General features: G+C 41.2%; 1 protein-coding gene across 1 annotated transcript in view; it reads right to left on the bottom strand.

Annotated features, from left to right (window-relative positions):
* Positions 1 to 3,036: 3,036 nt before the first annotated feature.
* The window catches only part of LOC310791749 (STARD3 N-terminal-like protein), a 47,437-nt gene continuing 24,831 nt past the window's right edge, over positions 3,037 to 25,642 (bottom strand). Inside the window, exons 5-9 of the mRNA XM_083653407.1 lie at positions 20,889 to 20,942; positions 13,678 to 13,795; positions 11,160 to 11,261; positions 6,509 to 6,564; positions 3,037 to 4,836 (exon numbers count right to left, since the gene is read on the bottom strand). Of these exons, the coding sequence (XP_083509533.1) occupies positions 6,512 to 6,564; positions 11,160 to 11,261; positions 13,678 to 13,795; positions 20,889 to 20,942 (327 nt within the window). The 3' untranslated portion in view covers positions 3,037 to 4,836; positions 6,509 to 6,511. The remainder of the gene's footprint in view (positions 4,837 to 6,508; positions 6,565 to 11,159; positions 11,262 to 13,677; positions 13,796 to 20,888; positions 20,943 to 25,642) is intronic.

The raw sequence follows: 25,642 nt of genomic DNA, 5'->3' as shown, positions 1-25,642 counted from the left end.
GCGAATCTCCCAAAATGCCGCCGTCTTCCTTTAAGCCGCCTCATAAATAACTGTTTTACATGCGAGTCCAAAGCCCGGGGGCCCATTGTAAGTGGCCCTCGGCTTGTCTCTCAAAATATTCTATATGTGGCCCTCCACACAGTATCAGTTAATCAAGCAGGTTCAATTTGCATTTTTCCCCCCATTCACCTAGCGATGACAGCACGATCATACCGTTTGTAGACAAACACCAAGTAGGAACAATACAGGCAGATCTAATGTTTTCAGATGGTAAACAAAATCCTTAGATTTACAATGATGTGATCTATATATTTTTTTAAATAATCCATATGATTCGAGAAGCCGCTGCCAAGCCACACCCCCCCCCCCCCCCCCGGTATTTTCACATGATCTAATCCGGCCCCCATTCAAAAAAATAGTGTGGACACCCCTGGAACAGCAGCAAAGCGTGTTTTGGAGGCAGCGAGTGGTGTCAGACCATGTTCTGGGTTTCTGTGAATCTGTTCATGTCTCACCTGCAGCCACCGATTCCAGGAGTTTACTCTTTCATTTGAGGCTACTGCGTTTGGATTTCATCCTTCTTGTTTTTCCTAAGTCCTCCTCTGTGACTACACACACACACACACACATGCTCGCTGCTCTCAGTAGAAGCTCCTTCAGGCAGATGTAGATTCGAGTATTTGAGTTGACTTTTTTTTTTTTTTTTATCAGTATTGTATTTATTTCAGAAGGACAGACAGTGTTTCTGACTGGTTGAAATGCCACACTGATGAGAAGCAACATGTAGATTATTTGTGGACACTGTTTACAAATGCCTTGAATACTTGACTTCTGTCAATAAAAATGTGAAAAATAATAAAACCGTATTACTGAAGCTGCAGCTGGTTTGGGTGATTTAATTCTGTGATTGTGATTGATTTCGTTTACACCATGCTGCCCTCTGGTGGTGGTGCACAGTACTGTGAGAAAGGCTCCTCCAAAAGTACATTCCAAAAATAATTTCTCTTGTGAGTTTTCTATTGTGTGTTATCAGATGCAGCTTCATTGGCCAAGTATGTATATACAAGGAATTTATATATATAAATATATATATATAAGATATATATATATATATATATATAAAAATATATATACATATATTTTTTTGCATTGCTCTCAAAGTACTTATTACTCACACACAGAAAAAGGTATGTAGGCTACAAGTTAAAACCAGGCACGGGTACATTTAAACATTTACATTTTGCAGTAACTACTATACAATGAAGTGTGGTGAAAAGTGTCTATTTTAAATACGTATATGTACAGGTGTGTGTACAGGATTCCACCGTAGACACAGTGCTGTTGGATATGGTGGGGAAGGTGCACAAACCTGACCTCAGTAGGCACTGGCAGCTGGCATACACAGTGTACCACCAAGGCATCACCACTGCTGCTGTGTTTCTCCTTTGTTGGGCAATTTGAGCAATTAATCAGCAGAAATGGCTGTAATATAATTGAGCTTCTAGTTAACCTAGTAAGCTGATCTAAAGAGTCTAAGTCCATGTTGCAACTTGTGCAGTTTAACAGTTCAGAAAGTCCCTGAACATTTAATGAATTACAATTACCGTAATTAGAAGTGTAATAAAAACAAAAAATGGGCTGTTGCAGTATGCCTATTGCCACTTTTATTTAAACACAAACCTTTTTGCTATCTAAGGACATGTGCACAACCGGGGCTTGAACTCACGAGCTGTACCTCAGTAGGCAGCTGGCATACACAGTGTACCACCAAGGCACCGCCACTGCTGCTGTGTTTCTGTTGTTGGGCAATTTGAACAAGGTGCGTTTTGAGGGTTTTTTGGGGGGGTGGAAAAGATGACAGGAGTATGAAAGACAATTGAGTTTTGGCCTGTCAGATGTGACTGGGGAGGGCATTTTATGATCATATTCAGCCAGACAGTGACATTTACCATTTACAATGGTGAGGATTTTTTCTTCTTTGGATTTAGTGCGGGGGGGGGGGGGGGGGGGCAGGCCATTATAATAATAATAGCACTAAAAAACGAATAATAATTGCAATGATTACTCTGATTAATAATACTAACAATAATGATAAAACAATAACAATGAGTTTATTATTATTATCAGTAGTAGCCTAGTATTATTATTGATTATTATTAGTAGTAGTAGTACTAGCCTATAGTAGTATTATTGGTATTATTATTATTCAAAAACGTTACATCCATCTGTAAATCAATATTAATCTGGTGTGTGTGTGTGGGGAGTCAAAAAGTCCCAGAAAATATTTTTTAATGGTAAAGATTATATATTTTTTAAAGCGGCAACATTGCCTGTGTGTGAGAGACAGACAGACAGAGAGAGAGCGAGAGAGAGAAACATTGTGCTTAATTACCACAAATTTAAAGGTGTGAGGCGTGTGGTCAAGAGAAGGCTTGTTGGGGTGAGTCATGCATTCATTCAGTCATTCAGGAATGGATAACGGTCATCAGTGATGATGTCATCAGTGATGTCATCCTTTATGGCTGAGGGCATACTGTAAGTAACTTCAGTGATGATGCCATTAGTGACATCAGTCTGAAGCTATATAAGTGGTGGAAGTCTAAGTAGGGAGAATCAAGTTGGGGTTCCCGCACGTGGTCCTGGGCTGTTTGTTTTATGGCGCATCCAGCTTATTGGTGAATTACCGCCACCTTCTGCTCCGGAGTGTGGATCAGACAATCAACTTCAAAAACCAAAACACACACACACCTAAACTACATCATACCCTATTAAAAAACCTCTGAATCCCTTAAGAAAGTTGACAGTGCCCCCCATCAAACGAACATAAAAGTCAGTGGTGAAAAACGGAAGAGAAAATAGAAATGGCTACCTCTTACACAAGAACGGTCGTCCAAAAGCTGGTTGGTTAACACACTAATATTATGCTCCTGAAACCTGTCTTGTTCTACTTTGAGTGGAGTTTTCAAACACAGTGTGTGAACTGCCATGAACTTGCAACATACCCGTCGAGGAAAACAGGCGACCGACCACACTCGCTCGGATTTCACATTTTAATGATTCTATTTTACAGACAAGCATAAAAACCGTTAAATCATGGGGCTTGCGGGTCATGCATTAAGATACTGCACACAGGTGTTTTCTGCAGCATTTCAAAGCGCTTTACAGGTCACAGTGAACAGGGCTCCTACACATGTTACTTTTCACACGCCAAGGTTTTAGGGCTCATTGCTTTTACATCTTTATAGGCAGAGTATATCAGATAATACTCAATACTCTTTACAGGCCGAGTATATCAGATAATACTCAAGGCTGAGTATATCAGATAATACTCCAGACTCTTTAGAGGCAGAGTATATCAGATAATACTCCAGACTCTTTGCATCTTTATAGACCGAGTATATCAGATAATACTCCACACTCTTTGCATCTTTATAGGCTGAGTATATCAGATAATACTGCAGACTCTTTTTTTTTTGGGGGGGGGGGGCATTTTGCCTTTATTCGATAGGACAGTAGGTAGACAGGACATGTGGAGAGAGAGGGGATGACAAGGACCGCGGGTCGGATTCGAACCCGGGTCGGCCGCGCGAAGGAGCGAGCCTCCGTGGTACGCGTGCTACCAGGTGAGCCACCAGGATGCACATACTCCAGACTCTTTATAGGCTGAGTATATCAGATAATACTCCAGACTATTTACAGGCCGAGTATATCAGATAATACTCCAGACTCTTTACAGGCCGAGTATATCAGATAATACTCCACACACTCTTTACATGTTTATAGACCGAGTATATCAGATAATACTCCACACACTCTTTACATCTGTATAGACAGAGTATATCAGATAATACTCCACACACTCTTTACATGTTTATAGACCGAGTATATCAGATAATACTCCACACACTCTTTACATCTGTATAGACAGAGTATATCAGATAATACTCCACACTCTTTATAGGCAGAGTATATCAGATAATACTCCACACTCTTTATAGGCAGAGTATATCAGATAATACTCCACACTCTTTATAGGAGCGAGAGATTTCCAGTGGGGTGGCTCATTTCTTTTCTACTTTTATCTTTCCATACTTTTAAAGACCTGGAAGCGGTCAAGAAACGTGTTTTCTCCTCCATGCGTAGGAGCCCTGAGTGTACTTGAGATTCAATCAAGCAGCCCAAGTGCCATTTTCTGAACACATCTGCTACAAAAATGATCAATATTTAATAACTGGCCAAAAGCCATCCTTTCAGTGTCTTTTCATACAAAGTCCATGGAGCGAGCTGATCGCCACCCCCCCCCTTTGCCAGGTATTTAAATCACAAGCATGCGAGAGTGAGCGGCGAATTTAAAAAAAGAAAAGAAAAAAAAACGTCAACATGGAAAAGATGTCAGCACGGGGTTAAAATCTTCTTGTATGACATGCCGAGTGGAGGAATATGAATTAGAGCCTGATACCTGGGGAAGACTTTTACCACTTCCTGATATTTATTGATCCATTTCTGATGTAGTCAATGGAATTCTTCCTCCCAATCCATCCATCCATCTGGAAACCCAATTCTTCCGACACAATGTGGAATTTTGCGTAGAAGCCCCCATTAATATGCATTTTCCACTCAAAGGCCAAGAGTTCAGTAAAGGCTAATATGTGGCACTTTTTCAACACCGCTATATCTGTGCAAGTCCAGTGTCAGTGAAGTGATAGCTGGCTATGGATATGTGTTAAATGGAGCTTCTCTGAGCAAAATAAAGATCAGATGGCAGAATACGTAAGGCAGAGTTTTCCTTCATGAAAGCACCGGGGGTCAGGCGGAGAATTTCTAAGGCCGAAGATCCTTAGGAGACAAAAGAAGAAATATTAAATGATGTGAAATATATGTTTGGCAAAGTTAGAATTAGATTGAACAACAAAGCATTTTTTTTAACAAGATCAAGGGGGAAAAAATCTGTCAGTGGTTGTATTATCTTCACAGGGAAAATCTTCACTATGAATACAGATGAAAAATATACCCATGCTTTATAGTTTTTGCAGCCTGTTCTTTGTCATGTCAAACATATTTGCCTAGGCTCTGTTTTCAACAGTCTGTAAAATGGTAAGAACTGATAATAGTCTCAAGTTAACAGGCATAATTATATTATATATAATTATATATATATATATATATATATGAATGTGTTAAATGGATCTTCTCTGAGCATAATAAAGATCAGGGGCCCTATCTTCGTACAGGCGATATCCCCTGTTTGCGCGTGCCTTAAGGCAGGGAAGATACCGGTCTGCCTTGCACATTTGTCCAGGTGTTATGCAGAGTTTTGCATCCCCACCTCACGGGAGCATATCGTAATATTTATACAGAAATGTAACTGTTTAAAAGTGATATCATTGTCTGGGTAGACGTGACCTCCCTGATTTCTAAGTTAAAACAGCCCAAAACAATATGTTGGGGATGCAATTCTCGGTGGGGATGCGGAAACGTTGACGGCACGTGTCGCAGGCGCAAATTAGAGCCGTGCCAAAATCATCTGCACCCCCAAAATGCCTGCGCAAACGGGATTTGGGCGGTCTTAACTACCAGAATTATTCACATTATTCACATTCATCACATTCCCGTCTCGCGATCGCTGTTTGCGCGAGGCATGCAATATGCTGTAATTCTCTCCATGCGTAATAGAGTGGACTCACTTGTGCCGAGGACAAAGAGAGATGGAGAGAGCTTGTGACAGATCGACTGTGGTGCCAACGACCCTCCGGGTTATGGGATAGCAGTAGGTGAATAGCTATTGCAAGAAGGCTAAGTTTTCTAAATTAATTTACCATAACCCCTCCTTGCGATGTGATAAAAGTTTCTCAGTGAATTATAGTTGATTGCCTCACCGAATAATCTGCTGGTTACCCAATTTTAGCACCAGAATTTGATGTCCTGGGGTGGCACGTCCGTGTGTAATGACGTTTCTGGGCTGCACAGCGCGGAGATTATGGTGCGATCAAGCGCAGCAAGTGTTTTAGCGCCTGGAGCGCAGCTAAGAGGTGCTTTTCAAAGCTCTTAGCGCAAAGTAACGATAGGATAATGCCATCTATCCCCACATTTTAGCGCTGAAACGCCTGCTTTGGCATGCGTCACGCCTATTTTTACAACAGGCATGCGCTTGTGCCCGTATATATATATATATATATATATATATATATATATATATATATATATATATACAGTATATATATATATATATATATATATATATATATATATATATATATATATATATATATATATACGGGCACAAGCCCGTATATATATACGGGCATATATATATATATATGCCACATCTTTCTATTCTAGACAAGCTTACAATAACAACATTGGTTTGGATTGCAAGGCATGCAATATAAAATACTGTAATTTTCTTTACACACATTTATTGTCTTTACCACTCATCAAGCAGCATTTTAAAGCAGTTTACAGTTAATATAACATTCATACACATTTGATATATCAGTTAAATAAATACCTGTTAGATCAACCCTTTTTCTGGATCGTGTTTATCGTCAAGTTCCTCATCTGAGTCTGAAAATGGAAGAAAAACAGAAATCAACGTGAAAATAAGAAACCAACAAAACCAGACTAGAACGACCGCACCGCGGATATATGCCTCCGCCAACCAGTGAGCAGTCGACATGCATGTCTGTCCAGACTCTGAGGTTTGAGCCAAATGAGAAGAAATTTCGTCAAGGTGTTACTGAGATATGGCGTTGCCAAGCTGAAAATGGTGTTCGTGAGATCACAGTGACCTTGACCTTTGACCACCAAAATGTAATCAGTTCATCCTTGAGTCCAAGTGGACGTTTGAGGCAAATTGGAAGAAATTCCGTCAAGGTTCTTGGGATATCTCGTTAACAAGTTTGAAAATGGCGTTAGTGAGGTCACAGTGACCTTAACCTTTCTCCTTTGACCACCAACATCTAATTAGTGCATCCTTGAGTTTAAGTCGACGTTTGAGCCAAATTGGAAGAAATTCCATCAAGGCATTCCTGAGATATCGCATTAAAGAGCTTGGGAATGGGGTTCGTGAGGTCACCGTGATCTTGAACTTTGACCTTTAACCACCAAAATCTAATCAGTTCATCCTGGAGTCCAAGTGAACATTTGAAGAAAATTGGATGAAATTCCATCAAGGCGTTCCTGAGATATCGCGTTAACAAGCATGAAATGAGCGGTCGAGAGGTCACAGTGACCTTGAACTTTGACCACCAAAATCTAATCAGTTCATCCTCGAGTCCAAGTGGACGTTTGAGGCAAATGCAAAGAAATTCCATCAAGCCGTTCCTGAGATATCGCCTTAACGAACTTGGGAATGGCGTTCATGAGGTCACAGTGACCTTGAACTTTGACCACCAAAATCTAATCAGTTCATCCTCGAGTCCAAGTCGACGTTTGAGACAAATTTCATGAAACTGCGTCAAGGCGTTCCTCAGATATCGCGCTGATGAACATCGGACATAGGTACGGCCCGTACGGATGGACGGACGGACAAGCCGAATCCATAATGCCTTCGGACTGGCTATCGCCGGCGGAGGCATAAAAACTCAATATCAGGTGAAATACAGTATGTTTTTGAAATATTTAACCTGATGTTGATAGTTTGATTGTATTTATGCTCGTGTGCGTTATGCGTGTTGTTTTATTTTGCAGTAGGAAGTAGCTGGTTAAACAGAGATGGGTTTGAGAAGAGACGGTGGGATATCGAAGCAAGACGCCGCATCTTGCACATGGGAGAAGTTAGCCCTGAAGCCTTTCAGTCAGAAAGCCATGATGCAGAATAGGGATGTAACGATAACCGGTTTTAATGATAACCGTGATAAAATTCCTTACGATAACCGTACCGTGTCAAAGTTTCATTATCTCTAAAACCATGGTACCGTGATTACAATGCTTTGAAAAACATGGTAAATACTGTCCATCATCAACCAAAGTTGGCAACAGTCTCCCAGATGCAAACGTGCAGCCTTGGAGAAATGATTTCAGTGAGTGTATTGATCCTTTTTGGGTCTGAGTTTTCAATATAAAACGTCGTAAAATTATTTCAGTGAGTCTCTCAGTACTTTACATTTTCATCAATTCTTTACGAATACCGTGGTAATACGATAACCGTGATAATTTTGGTCATGATAATCATGATGTGAAATTTTCATACCGTTACATCTCTAATGCAGAACAGAGGAATCTTCATACAACTCTTCAAACATGTTTTTCATTGCCTTTTTGTTTTTGTTTTAAGGATGTTGGTTGTGTGTTCAGCTCCGGTTGTGCTTGGGCTTCTGGCTTAATGGGCAAGGTGCTGCTTGCCTTCCCATCTGAGGACTGGGGTTCGATTCCCGGTCAAACCACACACAGTTTTAACAAGAATTTTCTTCTTTGAAAACGTCAAAATTACATTCCAAAGATTCGTTATTAGGGTTAGGCAAGTACAACAATATATATGGTTAGGGATAGATCGTGGTTAAATAAGAAAACCTTAAACCTAACCTTAACCAGTTTCTTTTACTTGCCTAACCTAACAACCAACATCCTTGAAACAAAAATAAAAATGCAATGAAACATGTTTGAAGAGTTGTATGGGTGATTCCTCTGCTCTGCGTCATTCTGACAGAAAGGCTTCAGGGCTTCTTCCTGTATTTGTGTGACGTGGGGTTTTGCCCACGGTTTTCCACGCCCACGCCCACTTAGGAGAATGGCTGCAGGTCCTGGGTCTATTGTGCGTTTACATGCACACAAATAATTATTAACGGATTCCTAGAGTTACCCGATTATTCAAGTGTCATGTAAACAGCATCCTTTACTGGATGAAGGCCGTTGTCGGTTTATGAGAAAACCCATAAACACACCTAGGTTTCTGCTGAGTCATCAGGTTTATTCATTGCTAATCTCTCGAGACAGACTTTCGACTCGCATCGAAAATCTGTCGGCAGAAGTGAACGTGACCGGTGTGTAGTCGACGCTTACCCTTTTCAGCGTGTAGCAAGTTGCTACTTGCTACTAGCAACGAGCTAGAGTTGTTATTGTTGTTTCATAGCGGCGGACGGATTTGACAGCGACACGCAGGGAGCGGAAAAGAAATCCATTAATGGGCGGAGCCGGTCGGTTGGAGCCAATGGCAGAGCTTGCAGGGAGCGGAAAGGGATTTTCTTCCGCTGCCGACCGCGCCTCTTGAGTTCCTGTTGCACCACATTGAAACGGGGCTGCCCCCAGAGGTTAGAGATTTTTTTTTTTTTTTACCGATGGGTTCCGAGATTGATTCAATGCGGTCAATGTCCACTCGCACACTTTGAGGTGAGTTCCCGCTATTTACTATGTGCGCAAATCAGATTATTGCCAGTTACATGATTATTCTCGGTTATCTGTTTATTGTGTGCACGTGATCTCAGATTATGAGAGATTATTTCACCCCCATCATAGTCATCACAGTAAATATTGGGCCCATTTTCCGCAAGCCACATACATACATACATACATACATACATACATACATACATACATAAATACATACAGTATCTTCTGAACATTCTGACACTAAAATGTCATTTTTCAGACAGACAGATCAGGAGAAAATGTACTTTGTTCAAGACCTGTCTCAGTCTCAGCAGGGAGCGGTGGCGTAGTCTATGTGACACGCAGGTATACGCAGCATAGCCACTAGGTGGCGTAGTCTATGTGACACGCAGGTATACGCAGCATAGCCACTAGGTGGCGTAGTCTATGTGACACGCAGGTATACGCAGCATAGCCACTAGGTGGCGTAGTCTATGTGACACGCAGGTATACGCAGCATAGCCACTAGGTGGCGTAGTCTATGTGACACGCAGGTATACGCAGCATAGCCACTAGGTGGCGTAGTCTATGTGACACGCAGGTATACGCAGCATAGCCACTAGGTGGCGTAGTCTATGTGACACGCAGGTATACGCAGCATAGCCACTAGGTGGCGTAGTCTATGTGACACGCAGGTATACGCAGCATAGCCACTAGGTGGCGTAGTCTATGTGACACGCAGGTATACGCAGCATAGCCACTAGGTGGCGTAGTCTATGTGACACGCAGGTATACGCAGCATAGCCACTAGGTGGCGTAGTCTATGTGACACGCAGGTATACGCAGCATAGCCACTAGGTGGCGTAGTCTATGTGACACGCAGGTATACGCAGCATAGCCACTAGGTGGCGTAGTCTATGTGACACGCAGGTATACGCAGCATAGCCACTAGGTGGCGTAGTCTATGTGACACGCAGGTATACGCAGTATAGCCACTAGGAAAGCTCCAGGATCCGAGTCTACCCACTTCAAAATGTGCAAAGATACGTAACAATATAGTTTTGTGACAGAACTTTCACTTCAGAGAGTTTGTCTAGCAAATGCCAGGTAGATAAATGCAGGTGAAGATGATTTTGTCCAGAGTTCCATGACTATTTGTATTGTAGGTAGAGAGATAACTGTGAAACTTTGATCAAAACAGTCATTCTATACATCCTTTAATTGTCCTAACGTCTTGTGAATGAAATGAATGATATGTAATTGTGTTAACTTCTTGTGATAATCAATATGTAACGAAATAATAACAATCCATCAATTTGATGGGGATCCCCTGGAAACCCCTCATAGCCCCCCCGCCCCCGCGTGGAAACACATCTCACCCCAAGTTGAAATTTACAATATACCCACAACAATAAACTACACCACTGGCAGGGAGCGATTAGCTAAAGCTACATGTGAAGTTCGTTGATGTAGGAGCTAAATCTGTGGTTGCAAAAATTATTTTTTAAGCGAATATCTTAGTTACAACTAAATTGAGCTGACAAGGGGCAGCTTTGTGTTTATGTCTGGTGTGTGTGTGTGTGTGTGTGTGTGTGTGTGGAGTTTGAGAACTCACGATCTCTAGCTCAAGTTAGCTTGCTAGGTCGGCACTAAACCCGCGTCACCAGGCTCTCTCCCACAACACTTCAAGGGGAGCGCGTGACCACGTGACCATTTAGGAGACCGGCAGAGTAGCATTTCTTATTATTGGTGGAGTCTACTAACAGTGGTGTATCTCCATCTCACATTAAAGACCTCTGGTTTGAGGGAGTAGGAAGTAGCTGGTTAAACAGAGATAGGTCTGAGGAGCCGACCTGCCACAGACTCGGGTGGAGAGTAGAACTGTCCGTCAGACACGGGGCCGGGGCCGTGGATGAGAGGAGCGCGCTCTGCGGCGTCCACGAAGGACTGGAACCCTGAAACAAGACACGGAGGGGCCATGAAGGCAGCACGTGGAGGTGGGAACAGGTAGGACACAAAACAAAAACGTGTAACCAAGCTGCAAAGCATCCTGATCACATGACCTCACATTAGGCTCGTTTGAGATGACTGCCGCCTCGCCTGGAAAGCAGACGAGAGCAGGTGAGCACAGTCAGGCGAGGCGTCAACAAGTCGAACACCCCGGACGGCACACTTCCTGCTGCTTTTCTTCTTCTACAGTTTGGTTTAACAGCGGTTTGTAAACAAATTAAAACATGCATTAGCGCCACCCACACTCACTGCTCAAATAACACAGCCCTTCAGATTCCTTATTTTAATTTTAATTTAGGCATTCCAGGTGGTATTTATGTCAAATATGGAGTGACAGCTTGGAATAGATATAAAATTGAAGTTTCTACACTTCACTGTGGGTTTGTGATGCACCTGTGTTGAACCAATTGGCGCTCAGCTTGATGCGTTTCTCGTCATCCTCTGTCATCCACAGTCAGCGCAGTTGGTGGGGAGCAACTGCGGCGCCTCGCTCCAAATCTGCGCCCGCCTCGCTCTCGCGAGAGTCACGTGACTCACGCAGTCGGGCAGGACGGAGCAAGTCGGACAACTTTCTAACCATCATGCAACGGGGCAAGCAAGGCGCTGGTCGAATCTGCGCAGAATTTGCTCATCTCAAACGAGCCTATTCTGTTTCGCTCACTTGCCTTGACAGACAACTCCTCCAGCCAATCAGTGGAGCCAAATCCAATCCAAATCCACTCGGAAGAACGGCGAAAACGTCTTTTTCCGCAGAGGAACTCCGCAGGTGCATACTGTTGTTCTCGTTGAATCGTTGTTAGCGAGTCGATTTCTGCAATAACTGCTCTTATGGCTGTTTACTCTACGAACGTTAACGTCACCGGTCGTTGCTTCGGGAGATGCCATTACTGTTTCGCCCCCCCCTGATTGGCCGGTTACGTTGTAATTCCAGGAAATCGATGCGGTCGGCTGGGCGTCCAGACGCGTTATTTTTAATTGCACATAGGTTACGCAAAAACCACGCCCTGCGCCCGCCAGTCAAGCGCCGGGATTGGCCAGGCGCTCATGCTCATGTTGGGCTCTCTGTTACAGGGACACCATTCCTGTGAGAAGCAACAACACCAAGCGAGGCTGCAGCGAGGCTGCAATGAAGATATTGAAAGACAAAATCCTACATCGCACCAAAGCATACAATGTATTTTAATGTTATTTGACTTTCTGACCACCCGCCTCAGTGCAGTCACAGCAGCCCGCTGTCCTTCTCAAGAGCTATTCAGTTGGTTCATGAAATCGCTGGGCTGCGTGCCCTCCAGTGTTGCTCCTGGCCAATCCCAGCGCCACAGGGCGTGGTTATTGCTTATCCTATGTGGGGTTAGAAATCATGCAACGAAGGGGGATCGTGTGTGTGTGTGTGTGTGTGTGTGTGTGTGTGTGTGTCTGTCTGTCTGTCTGTCTGTCTGTCTGTCTGTCTGTCTGTCTGTCGGTGTGTCTGTCTGTCTGTCTGTCTGTCTGTCTGTCTGTGTGTCTGTCTGCACACTCACTCACACTGCTGTATTGTTGAATGTAAAAAAAAAAGCACTTCATGTGTACCGTATATATATATATATATATTTTTTTTCATTTGTGTCATAACGAATAGTATTTACATGTCTGATGTCAATACAGTTCAAAATAAAAGAATTGAGAGCGAGTTCTGCTTGAGAATGTGTATTTTACAGAAATTGCCTTTTCTCCTGTTTGTCATCTCAGAGAGACCTTTTGGGCTAAAACAGGGTGTATATAAATGGATATAAGTAGAGTACAGAACATGCTAAAAGCTCACTTTTTTTTTCCTGGTGAACCCAGAGACGTACATCTTCATTTTGAGGTATTGCAAATCACTCTGGTGCTAATAGATAATTTACTGTGGGTCTTGAAAGATGACCAACAATTATGAAAATCTTTGGCCTGTGCTAAATATTGGCAGTCCTAAACTGGCCATGAATGAGTTAATACACTAATAATTCATTTCAATGTCCGCTATCAAGAGCAATTCAGTTGGTTCATGAAATCGCTGGGCTGCGTGCCCAGTGATTTGTGGTGTGGGAGATTCCAGCTGTCAAAAGAAGAAGACAAAAGACTTGCTCCTGGCCAATCCCGGCGCTTGAATGCTGCGTAGGCGGGCACAGGGCGTGGTTTTTGCGTAACCTATGTGCGATTCGAAATAACGCGTCTGGACTGATCCGTAGAGCGAAACAGAAAGTGAGGTTGAGTGATCGTTAGCAAAGTGGTAGCAGAACAGGATATGAAGTAGAAGTAACAGTACTAATAGTAGTAGTAGTAGTAGGAGTACTAATGGTGCTAATCGTAATAGTATTAATAGTAGTAGTAGTGTTGACTCACTGTTGTGGTCCTCAGCCTCCTGAGGCAGAACCTTGAAGTCCAGCAGCCAGGTCTCGATCCAGGCCAGCACGAACGAGATGATGGGCAGCAGGTATCCAAAGGCCCCGTGAGACAGCAGCTGTCCACACACGCAGAGACACACACACACACACACGCACAAACACACACGCAGAGACACACACACACACACAAACAGATGAAAATACCGTTAAACACTGTTAAAAAATAATGTACTGAACAAAAATGTAACGGTAAACACAGCAGGTTTTTTTTGGCTCCCATTTTTCACGCGTTGAAAAATACTTCTATGGCTTAACTTCTCTCAGATTTTGTTCACAAGTTTGTTGAAATCTGTGTAATGGCACGTACAGACTACAAGATCCTCGTCAGTCTCGGAGTCGTTCTGGTTTTCACACTATATGACTGAGCTGCGACAGGGGGTCACACATTACACCAGGAGGAGTCCCTGACAAGTCTGGCTGGTCTCCAAACCACGTTTTGTCACAAAAACACACACGACAAATGCGCTCATTTGCAGGGAATAATAATAATAATAATAATAATAATAAATTTGATTAAAAAAAGCACCTTTCTCGAACTCAAGGACACTGTACAGTATAAAAATACAATAAAAAATACAATGAAGAGGGGCACGGGGGCGCAGTGGTAGCGCTGTCGCCTCACAGCTAGAAGGTCGGTCCTGGGTCCAATTCCCACCTGGGACGCTGTGAGCGCTGAAGGAGTGCGTGCCCGTCCGTCCGCATGTCCTCGAGTGCCCGCCGCCCGGGTGGGGTCGTCAAAAGGGCCTCTCTGTGTGGAGTTTGCATGTTCTCCCCGTGCCCCCTCTGGGTTTCCTTCATATAGGAACCCCTCAACAAAACATGCAATATCCTGGTTGCTGAAGTGGTGCCTCCTCTGGTTATTCGGAGGGAGGGGAACTCGTTGGAATAGCGTGATCCTCCCACGTGCTATGTCCTACCGGTGAAGCTTCCCCTGTCAGGTGAAAAGGAGCGGCTGGCTCCCAGCAGCAACCAGGATAAATACATTTAAATTAGCACTAATGGGGGTTAAAAAATGGGATAAGAAAATCTGGGGGGAAAATACATATATATAAAAAAAATACAATGAAAAGCAGTACGAAAAAATAAGAATAAACTAAAATATAAAGAACAAGGAAGAACGAGGTCTGCTCACTTTTTAGCCGGCTTTATTTCCAAACACACGCGCCTCTCACAACAAAAAGACCTTCTCTGTCTTTGCTCCTCAGAACACTTGTCCAGTGCTCAGAGGGCACACAGTCCGGGCTAAATAACACAATTCAGGCTTATCATAATTATAAACAGGACAGAGGAGACTCTCTTTTTTTTTTATAACTTTGTTTATTAGTTTTTATACGAAAATAAAGACATCACAAAAAAATACAATACAGAACACACAATACAATACAAATAAAATAAAAACAAAATGGTGGTGATACACAGGAAAAGGTTACGTACAGGATATCGGATGTAAGTTATATGGAGATGACGGAAGACACGGTCTCATACATTGTATTTTCCCAGCAGGTTGACAATGGGTTGCCAAATCTTCTGAAATACCCCTTCTCGGTTTGAGATAGTAAATGGGATTTTCTCTAGATGCAACACATTTCCTACTTCCTTAAGCCACATATCAAATGTAGGACAATTCTCAGATTTCCAGGACTGTAGCAGCAGTTTTCTGGCTAGCAGAGTGGATAGAGAGATGGCCTGGGCCTCATATCTATCTCTCACCCTGCCCGGCTCAACTACACCAAACAGTGCAGTTAGGAGGAAACTCCTTATCAAAAGCTTTAGAAAGAAAATCAAATAAATTACCCCAAAAAAAGTTTGCAACTTATGGCATTGTATAAATAAATGAGATAGAGTTCCCTCATCTTTCAAGCATTTCACACAGAGGGGTGAGGAATCTTTGAAGATCCTATGCAGCCTAGAGGGAGAAAAGTGCAATCTGTGCACTACTTTGAATTGTATCAAAGCGTGTCTAACATTTATAGAACTACTGTGAATATTGTCGATACAGGCTTCCCACATCTCATCCGTCATTTCAGTGCCCAGTTCTCTCTGCCAGCCCTCCTTAAACCAATTTGATGATGGGCTGTTTACATTCTGAAAGCTGCCATAGAAACCAGACACTGCGCCTTTAATGAAAGGTTTAATAGACAAACTAGAACGACCGCAACGCGGACTTATGCCTCCGCCATTAGTTCATTCTGGAGTCCAAATCGCCATTTGAGGCAAATTGGAAGAGATTCCGTCAAGGCGCTCCTGTGATGTTGCGTTACAGAGCTTGGAAATTGGGTGTGTGAGAGGTCACAGTGACCTTGAACTTTGACCACCAAAATGTAATCAGTTCATCCTTGAGTCCAAGTCGATGTTTGAGACAAGTTTGATTAAATTCCGTCAAGGCATTCCTGAGATATCGCGTTAACAAGCTTGAAAATGGCGTTCGAGAGCCCACCTTGACCTTTGACCACCAAAATCTAATCAGATCATCCTTGAATCCAAGTCGATGTTTGAGACAAGTTTGATGAAATTCCGTCAAGGCATTCCTGAGATATCACGTTAACAAGCTTGAAAATGGCATTTGAGAGGTCACAGTGACCTTGACCTTTGACTTTTGACCACCAAAATGTAATCAGTTCATCCTTGAGTCTAAGTAGATGTTTGAGGCAAATTTGATGAAATTCCGTCAAGGTATTCATGAGATATCGCGTTAACAAGCTGGAAAATGGCGTTTGAGAGGTCACAGTGACCTTGACCTTTGATCTTTGACCACCAAAATGTAATCAGTTCATCCTTGAGTCCAAGTCGATGTTTGAGACAAGTTTGATTAAATTCCGTCAAGGCATTCCTGAGGTATCGCGTTAACAAGCTTGAAAATGGCGTTCGAGAGGTCACAGTGACCTTGACCTTTGACCACCAAAATCTAATCAGGTCATCCTTGAGTCCAAGTCGATGTTTGAGACAAGTTTGATTAAATTCCGTCAAGGCATTCTTGAGATATCGCGTTAACAAGCTTGAAAATGGCGTTCGAGAGGTCACAGTGACCTTGACCTTTGACCACCAAAATGTAATCAGTTCATCCTTGAGTCCAAGTCGATGTTTGAGGCAAATTTGATGAAATTCCGTCCAGGCGCTCCTCAGATATCGCGTTAACAAGCTTGAAAATGGCGTTCGAGAGGTCACAGTGACCTTGACCTTTGACCTTTGACCACCAAAATCTAATCAGATCATCCTTGAGTCTAAGTCGATGTTTGAGGCAAATTTGATGAAATTCCGTCCAGGCGTTCCTCAGATATCGCGTTAACAAACATCGTACGGACGGACGTACGGACAACCCGGATCCATAATGCCTCCGGCCCGGCTATCGCCGGCGGAGGCATAAAAACTATCCAAAGCAGCATGCTTAGGTTTCTGCTCATATTGGGGGACATGAGCCCTTAAAGTCAAACTGAACCCGTAAAGTCACGTGCATCGCAGTCCGTTTCAGACTGAAAACATAATTTGTCTGAGATGACAAATTGAGAGGCGGGTCATAGTATCATGTCGATGATTTGATTTGAAAATTCTGTTGACTGGCTTTGGCATTGGTCAATCATAGCGTGTTCCACCCCCAAATCGAGTGGGATTCAGCGTGTTGTCGTGCTACGCAAGTGGGATCCGCGGAGTACCAGGCAGCCACCTGCTTCGTGCGGAGGGAGCGGACAATCCGATGAATGGGTGCTGCCCGCCCGCCCGCCTGGAATCTCCGAGGGCAGACCCCTGACAACCACGCTCTCAAACGCTCTCAAGCGCGCGCCTTTTACGCTATTTCTGTAAATACGATATCCCTGGAATGCGCGTTTTAACGAGCCAGTTACATTTCTTTGCATTCTTAGAGATTATAGTTTTTGTTTTGTGTTCATGTTTCTAACAATTAACAAAGTTAGTAGTTAGTTTATGGGATAGGAATTCTGCCAGATGACAGGCACTAGGCACCATTTTCTACTTCATTTGGAAGAGAAAATTATCCTGAAATGAAGATTTGATTGACAGCTGCATGTCGTGATATGATTGGCTGAAATGGGGTAGAAATTTGATAGTACTAGGTGACGTCAGCAAACTGTACATTACTGTTATCAATGAAATCTTGAAAAATGAACTTTTGATGTGAAAAAGTGTGAAAAACTAAAGAAATTAGACTTTTGTGATTTTGTTTGCATACATTATTAAATAGGTGCACTGCATACCCAGGTATTTGAACTAAAAGAAAAGAAAAGTCATTTATGAGTTCAGCTCGACTTTAAGAAGTGACGCAATTGTAAAAAAACGGAACATATGTGATGGTGCGAGTTGAAAAGCCTGCTGCAATTGTTGAAAAGAAACCAAATAATTATCAGTGTATAAGTCTCTCAGAGACACAATGCTTTTCTCCCTCCAGGCTGTGAAGACCGGATCCTCCAGACCTGGTCTAAATGCATGGTTAGAGCATATAGGGGTGTCCAAGTACATTTTAGGGGCCTTCAGCGTCAGTAACACCTGAGACCAAACCTTCAAGCAATTATGTATGATTGGATTATTATTATTACAGAGGAGTCTCTCCGGTGGAAATATCTTTTAGACGGATTCCTGGATGCATGATTCAGGGAGCTGCTGGTGTGTCTTACGTTTCTCATTGGCTGCAGCTGTTCTCCGACACGGCCAGATATCCAGCAGGCTGGGATATCCGTCGGACCTCTGTGACTGGTCGGCGAGTGCTGGGGGGAGGAGCTCCCCGTTGGGGGGGAGGAGCTCCCTGTTGGGGGGAGGAGCTCCCTGCTGGCGTCTGTGGGGGTCCGTCGCCGAGCTCCAAAAACCGCTCGCCAAGGGCTCGGAGCAGCGCCTAGTGTGAACTTAGCTTTAGTGAGCACTTCAGCTTTGTCAAATGAATCCATCCTCCTGACAGGTGGCAGGTGTGACAGGTGTGTCACAGGTGACAGGTGTGTCACAGGTGACAGGTGTGTCACAGGTGACAGGTGTGTCACAGGTGACAGGTGTGTCACAGGTGACAGGTGGCAGGTGTGTCACAGGTGACAGGTGTGTCACAGGTGACAGGTGTGTCACAGGTGACAGGTGGCAGGTGTGTCACAGGTGACAGGTGTGTCACAGGTGACAGGTGTGTCACAGGTGACAGGTGGCAGGTGTGACAGGTGTGTCACAGGTGACAGGTGTGTCACAGGTGACAGGTGTGTCACAGGTGACAGGTGTGGCATATCACCGATTAAACGGCAGGATTATTGCACAGGTGTGCTTTGGGCTGGTCACAATAAAAGGCCGCTCTAAAATGTGTAGTTTGATCACGACACACGACACAAGTTGTGAGGGAGCGTGCGATTGGGAAGTTCCATTTGAGGGCAGCATAACACATTGGGGATGGCTTATGGTGACATGAACATTCAATTCATGGGCAACATCTCAGGTGGACATTCCAGACGTCAGCATGCCAACTCTCCACTTGTGACATGTGTGCCATTGTGTTGTGTGATCCATCCAACGACACGTTTCAGAGTCATTGTGACCAGTCCAAAGCACACCTGTGCAATAGGGCTGTCAAAATTGGCCCAACAATTATATTCGAATATTCCTTCTAAAGAAAACATATTCGTTCGAACTTATACTTAATATTTATTATTTCAACATATTTCAACATATTTATTAGGTCAGTAGTAGCCTACACTTTTCTAATGTTTTTAAAGAACCAGGCAAACAATGTGTTTTTTATGTTGCCCTGTTGGCCAGGTTTTTTACCTGGGTAAATGTAAACAATAATAATAATAATAATAATAATGTTGAATATTATTGTTTTCATATTTGAATATTCTTTAAATTTTTATATTAGAATATCTATTCGAATATAGAATATTCTTTGACAGTCTTACTGTGCAATAATCATGCTGTATAATCAGCCTGGATATGGCACACGTGAAGGAGATGTGCTCACTAACACAGATTTCAAACCATTTGTGAACAAAATGGGAGAGAAGTAACAGTAAGCGGCTCTTTGTGTGCATAGATAGACCATAGACGTAGTCTTAGGGGCACTTTACACGAGGACGGTTTCCTATGGAAACGGGGAATTATTTTATCGTTAGTGCCTCCCTTTTAGACCGCGGCGGCGAATTCACGCTTAGGAAACGACACATTTTGAAACCACCCTCCAGAGTGGAATTGTTTGACACGCTTCCCACTGAGCGGGGCTGAGCGCTCCATGTAATCACTTTGGAACGGCACATTTCAGAAACTCTGACGTGCCTGCACACGCGACACGCGCGATTACGCCATAGCCGTGCGCGAGTTGACAACCAAATAAAACATCAGTATGAATGAAGTTTGGCAACATTCAGAATTAAGCTACACTGCGGCCAACTTCAGTTACATGTTCATAGCGTTACTGCTGCGAGGAGCCGATGGCTGTACCCGGTCGGCATTTAACGTTATAGTTACAAAAGCACGTCGACAGTGTTTTCTCACTGCCAGTAGCAGTAGGGTGACAGATCACAGTCAGCGCTCCCGGTCCTCGCTGCTCGTTAAAGATTTCCAATAGGCGTTATTCTGATAAACTGGTCACATATATGTTACATTCTCACCCGACAAATATTAAAACTTTAACAGTTTGGGTTTTTTTTTTAGCTTGAAAAAAGCTTTTTGGCAAGTCTAAATGACTGCGGAAAGTGTACTCTACCTTCGCATTTAAAGCGAAATTACGTCATGCAGTAAGCGTCCTTGTATGGGCAAAGAATAAGGTGATCACACTGCCACCTAGCGACCTGGCATGTACATTACGGCGTTTTAAAAATTCAACAGCGCTCATGTAAACAGGGAGAAGGTGTGAAGGAAAAGGTGTGAAGGAAACGCTATTGTGTCGTTTCTTTCAGAAACTGTCCTCGTGTAAAGGGCCCCTTAGACGTGTTTGTCCCACGCATAAAAAAATAAGTGCTGTGTTTATATTTTGGTTCAGCATAAATACACAACACTGCAGCTCAGAGTGAAATGAGCTGCACCGCTGAAGTTGCTTCTTGACTGTTAGAAGCTCTTGGATGTTTACAGGTGATTGGAGTGTCAACATACAAACATCGATCAAAACCAAAGTGAATTATTGCTCAAGTCAAATTCAAGCTTTTTGTTGTTTTCTTGTTTGTTTTTGTTTCTTACCTTCGATACGACGACTTTCACGATCAGGAAAGCGCTGCTGACTGCAGTGGTGATCTGCAGAGACGATCAATCACATCGATGTTCAATTAAGACGTTTCGTTCATATATCTTCGTTCTATATCTGTATACAGTCTATATGTGTATACAGTCTATATGTGTCTACAGTCTATATGTGTATACAGTCTATATGTGTATACAGTCTATATGTGTATACAGTCTATATGTGTATACAGTCTATATGTGTATATGTGTATACAGTCTATATGTGTATACAGTCTATATGTGTATACAGTCTATATGTGTATACAGTCTATATGTGTATACAGTCTATATGTGTATACAGTCTATATGTGTATACAGTCTATATGTGTATATGTGTATACAGTCTATATGTGTATACAGTCTATATGTGTATATGTGTATACAGTCTATATGTGTATATGTGTATACAGTCTATATGTGTCTACAGTCTATATGTGTATACAGTCTATATGTGTATATGTGTATACAGTCTATATGTGTATACAGTCTATATGTGTATATGTGTATACAGTCTATATGTGTATACAGTCTATATGTGTATACAGTCTATATGTGTATACAGTCTATATGTGTATACAGTCTATATGTGTATACAGTCTATATGTGTATACAGTCTATATGTGTATACAGTCTATATGTGTATACAGTCTATATGTGTATACAGTCTATATGTGTATACAGTCTATATGTGTATATGTCTATACAGTCTATATCTGTATACAGTCTATATGTGTATATGTGTATACAGTCTATATGTGTATACAGTCTATATGTGTATACAGTCTATATGTGTATACAGTCTATATGTGTATACAGTCTATATGTGTATACAGTCTATATGTGTATACAGTCTATATGTGTATATGTGTATACAGTCTATATGTGTATACAGTCTATATGTGTATATGTGTATACAGTCTATATGTGTATATGTGTATACAGTCTATATGTGTCTACAGTCTATATGTGTATACAGTCTATATGTGTATATGTGTATACAGTCTATATGTGTATACAGTCTATATGTGTATATGTGTATACAGTCTATATGTGTCTACAGTCTATATGTGTATACAGTCTATATGTGTATATGTGTATACAGTCTATATGTGTATACAGTCTATATGTGTATACAGTCTATATGTGTATACAGTCTATATGTGTATACAGTCTATATGTGTATACAGTCTATATGTGTATACAGTCTATATGTGTATACAGTCTATATGTGTATATGTGTATACAGTCTATATGTGTATACAGTCTATATGTGTATATGTGTATACAGTCTATATGTGTATATGTGTATACAGTCTATATGTGTCTACAGTCTATATGTGTATACAGTCTATATGTGTATATGTGTATACAGTCTATATGTGTATACAGTCTATATGTGTATATGTGTATACAGTCTATATGTGTCTACAGTCTATATGTGTATACAGTCTATATGTGTATATGTGTATACAGTCTATATGTGTATACAGTCTATATGTGTATATGTGTATACAGTCTATATGTGTCTACAGTCTATATGTGTATACAGTCTATATGTGTATATGTGTATACAGTCTATATGTGTATACAGTCTATATGTGTATATGTGTATACAGTCTATATGTGTCTACAGTCTATATGTGTATACAGTCTATATGTGTATATGTGTATACAGTCTATATGTGTATACAGTCTATATGTGTATATGTGTATACAGTCTATATGTGTATATGTGTATACAGTCTATATGTGTCTACAGTCTATATGTGTATACAGTCTATATGTGTATATGTGTATACAGTCTATATGTGTATACAGTCTATATGTGTATATGTGTATACAGTCTATATGTGTCTACAGTCTATATGTGTATACAGTCTATATGTGTATATGTGTATACAGTCTATATGTGTATACAGTCTATATGTGTATATGTGTATACAGTCTATATGTGTATACAGTCTATATGTGTATACAGTCTATATGTGTATATGTGTATACAGTCTATATGTGTATACAGTCTATATGTGTATATGTGTATACAGTCTATATGTGTATATGTGTATACAGTCTATATGTGTATACAGTCTATATGTGTATATGTGTATACAGTCTATATGTGTATATGTGTATACAGTCTATATGTGTATACAGTCTATATGTGTATACAGTCTATATGTGTATATGTGTATACAGTCTATATGTGTATACAGTCTATATGTGTATATGTGTATACAGTCTATATGTGTATACAGTCTATATGTGTATATGTGTATACAGTCTATATGTGTATACAGTCTATATGTCTATACAGTCTATATGTGTATATGTGTATACAGTCTATATGTGTATACAGTCTATATGTGTATATGTGTATACAGTCTATATGTGTATATGTGTATACAGTCTATATGTGTATACAGTCTATATGTGTATACAGTCTATATGTGTATATGTGTATACAGTCTATATGTGTATACAGTCTATATGTGTATATGTGTATACAGTCTATATGTGTATATGTGTATACAGTCTATATGTGTATACAGTCTATATGTGTATACAGTCTATATGTGTATATGTGTATACAGTCTATATGTGTATACAGTCTATATGTGTATATGTGTATACAGTCTATATGTGTATATGTGTATACAGTCTATATGTGTATACAGTCTATATGTGTATACAGTCTATATGTGTATATGTGTATACAGTCTATATGTGTATACAGTCTATATGTGTATATGTGTATACAGTCTATATGTGTATACAGTCTATATGTGTATATGTGTATACAGTCTATATGTGTATACAGTCTATATGTGTATATGTGTATACAGTCTATATGTGTATACAGTCTATATGTGTATACAGTCTATATGTGTATATGTGTATACAGTCTATATGTGTATATGTGTATACAGTCTATATGTGTATATGTGTATACAGTCTATATGTGTATACAGTCTATATGTGTATACAGTCTATATGTGTATACAGTCTATATGTGTATATGTGTATACAGTCTATATGTGTATATGTGTATACAGTCTATATGTGTATACAGTCTATATGTGTATATGTGTATACAGTCTATATGTGTATATGTGTATACAGTCTATATGTGTATACAGTCTATATGTGTATACAGTCTATATGTGTATATGTGTATACAGTCTATATGTGTATACAGTCTATATGTGTATATGTGTATACAGTCTATATGTGTATACAGTCTATATGTGTATATGTGTATACAGTCTATATGTGTATACAGTCTATATGTGTATATGTGTATACAGTCTATATGTGTATACAGTCTATATGTGTATACAGTCTATATGTGTATATGTCTATACAGTCTATATCTGTATACAGTCTATATGTGTATACAGTCTATATGTGTATACAGTCTATATGTGTATACAGTCTATATGTGTCTACAGTCTATATGTGTATACAGTCTATATGTGTATACAGTCTATATGTGTATACTAGGGCTGCACGATATTGGAAAAAACTGACATTGCGATATTCCCCACCCCTGCGATATATATTGCGATATGAAAAAATAGAGATTTTCACCAGATTACCAGAATAGCTCTATTTTAAAGAAAATAATACTTCTAGATTGATTTGGGTGATTTTGTAGAGGAGTCCATCTGATATTGGAGGGGAAATTATGTATTTTAATGTTTCTCAACCACTGGGCTGTGGCCTACTGGTAGGCCTCAGAGCACCATCTATCAGGGTTCATACACATTTTGACCAATAGATTTCCATGACTTACATACATGAAAAAGTGAGTGAGTTATGACATTCTACTTTAAAAATGTCACTAGCCTACATTTCACTTAGTGTACTGCAGCTTTTAAAGCCAGGGAAAGACAACATGTATGCCGTATCATCACCATATTTTACCATATCCAACATCTAAGACCATATAGTCTCATATCACAATATTGATATACAATTGATATATTGCCCACCCCTAATATTGAGTGCCAGAATCTACCGTTTCAATAAATCAACAATGAAACACCCCTGCCACTTTACACACTTGGTCTGACCCCCCGGAAACCCCCTCCAGAAACTACCAAGTGGTACACTCCGCATCTCTGGAGTTCCGGTTTTGGACCGCACCGCAGTACAGACAGAGACGACGATTCACATGTAGCAGCACTGGTGACAAACAATTCATTCGTGAAAAGTAATAAATATACATTTAATTGCCAAGATATGTCTCTTGTCTTTTTATTTTCACTGAAATGTTTGTGTAAATGAGTCGCTATGTATGATTAACTCAACCCAGGTCCTTACACATCAAGAGCGAATATATGGCACGAAATTGCGATGCGAGTTTTGACCCACCTGTCAATCACAGCCACAGATGTGTAAACGTCGGAAGCGAACTACTGAAAAATCGACCGTGGTTCGAAAAAATAAACACCGCAATAACGCTCGGCGAAACTTCGCCGTTGGTATGCACGGTTGCATTGACTGATATAGGTTCGGATAATATTATTGACGTGCGAATTAATCGCACGAAAAAAACGCTCCCGATGTGTAGGACCTGGCATCATCAGAGCCTGAGGGGGAGAGAGAGCTGCGGTGATACACGGACAACTTCTCAGTAATAATCACTTTAGCCTTCTTGTCATTATGTTGCTGTCTTGCTTGTTGTTGTTTCAAGAGTAAATATCTCCACT

This window comes from Poromitra crassiceps (genome assembly GCF_964638095.1).
Source record: "Poromitra crassiceps genome assembly, chromosome: 17".
NCBI lineage: Eukaryota > Metazoa > Chordata > Actinopteri > Beryciformes > Melamphaidae > Poromitra > Poromitra crassiceps.
The sequence above is the reverse complement of the archived record's forward strand: the minus strand, read 5'-3'. Positions and strand labels throughout refer to the sequence as shown.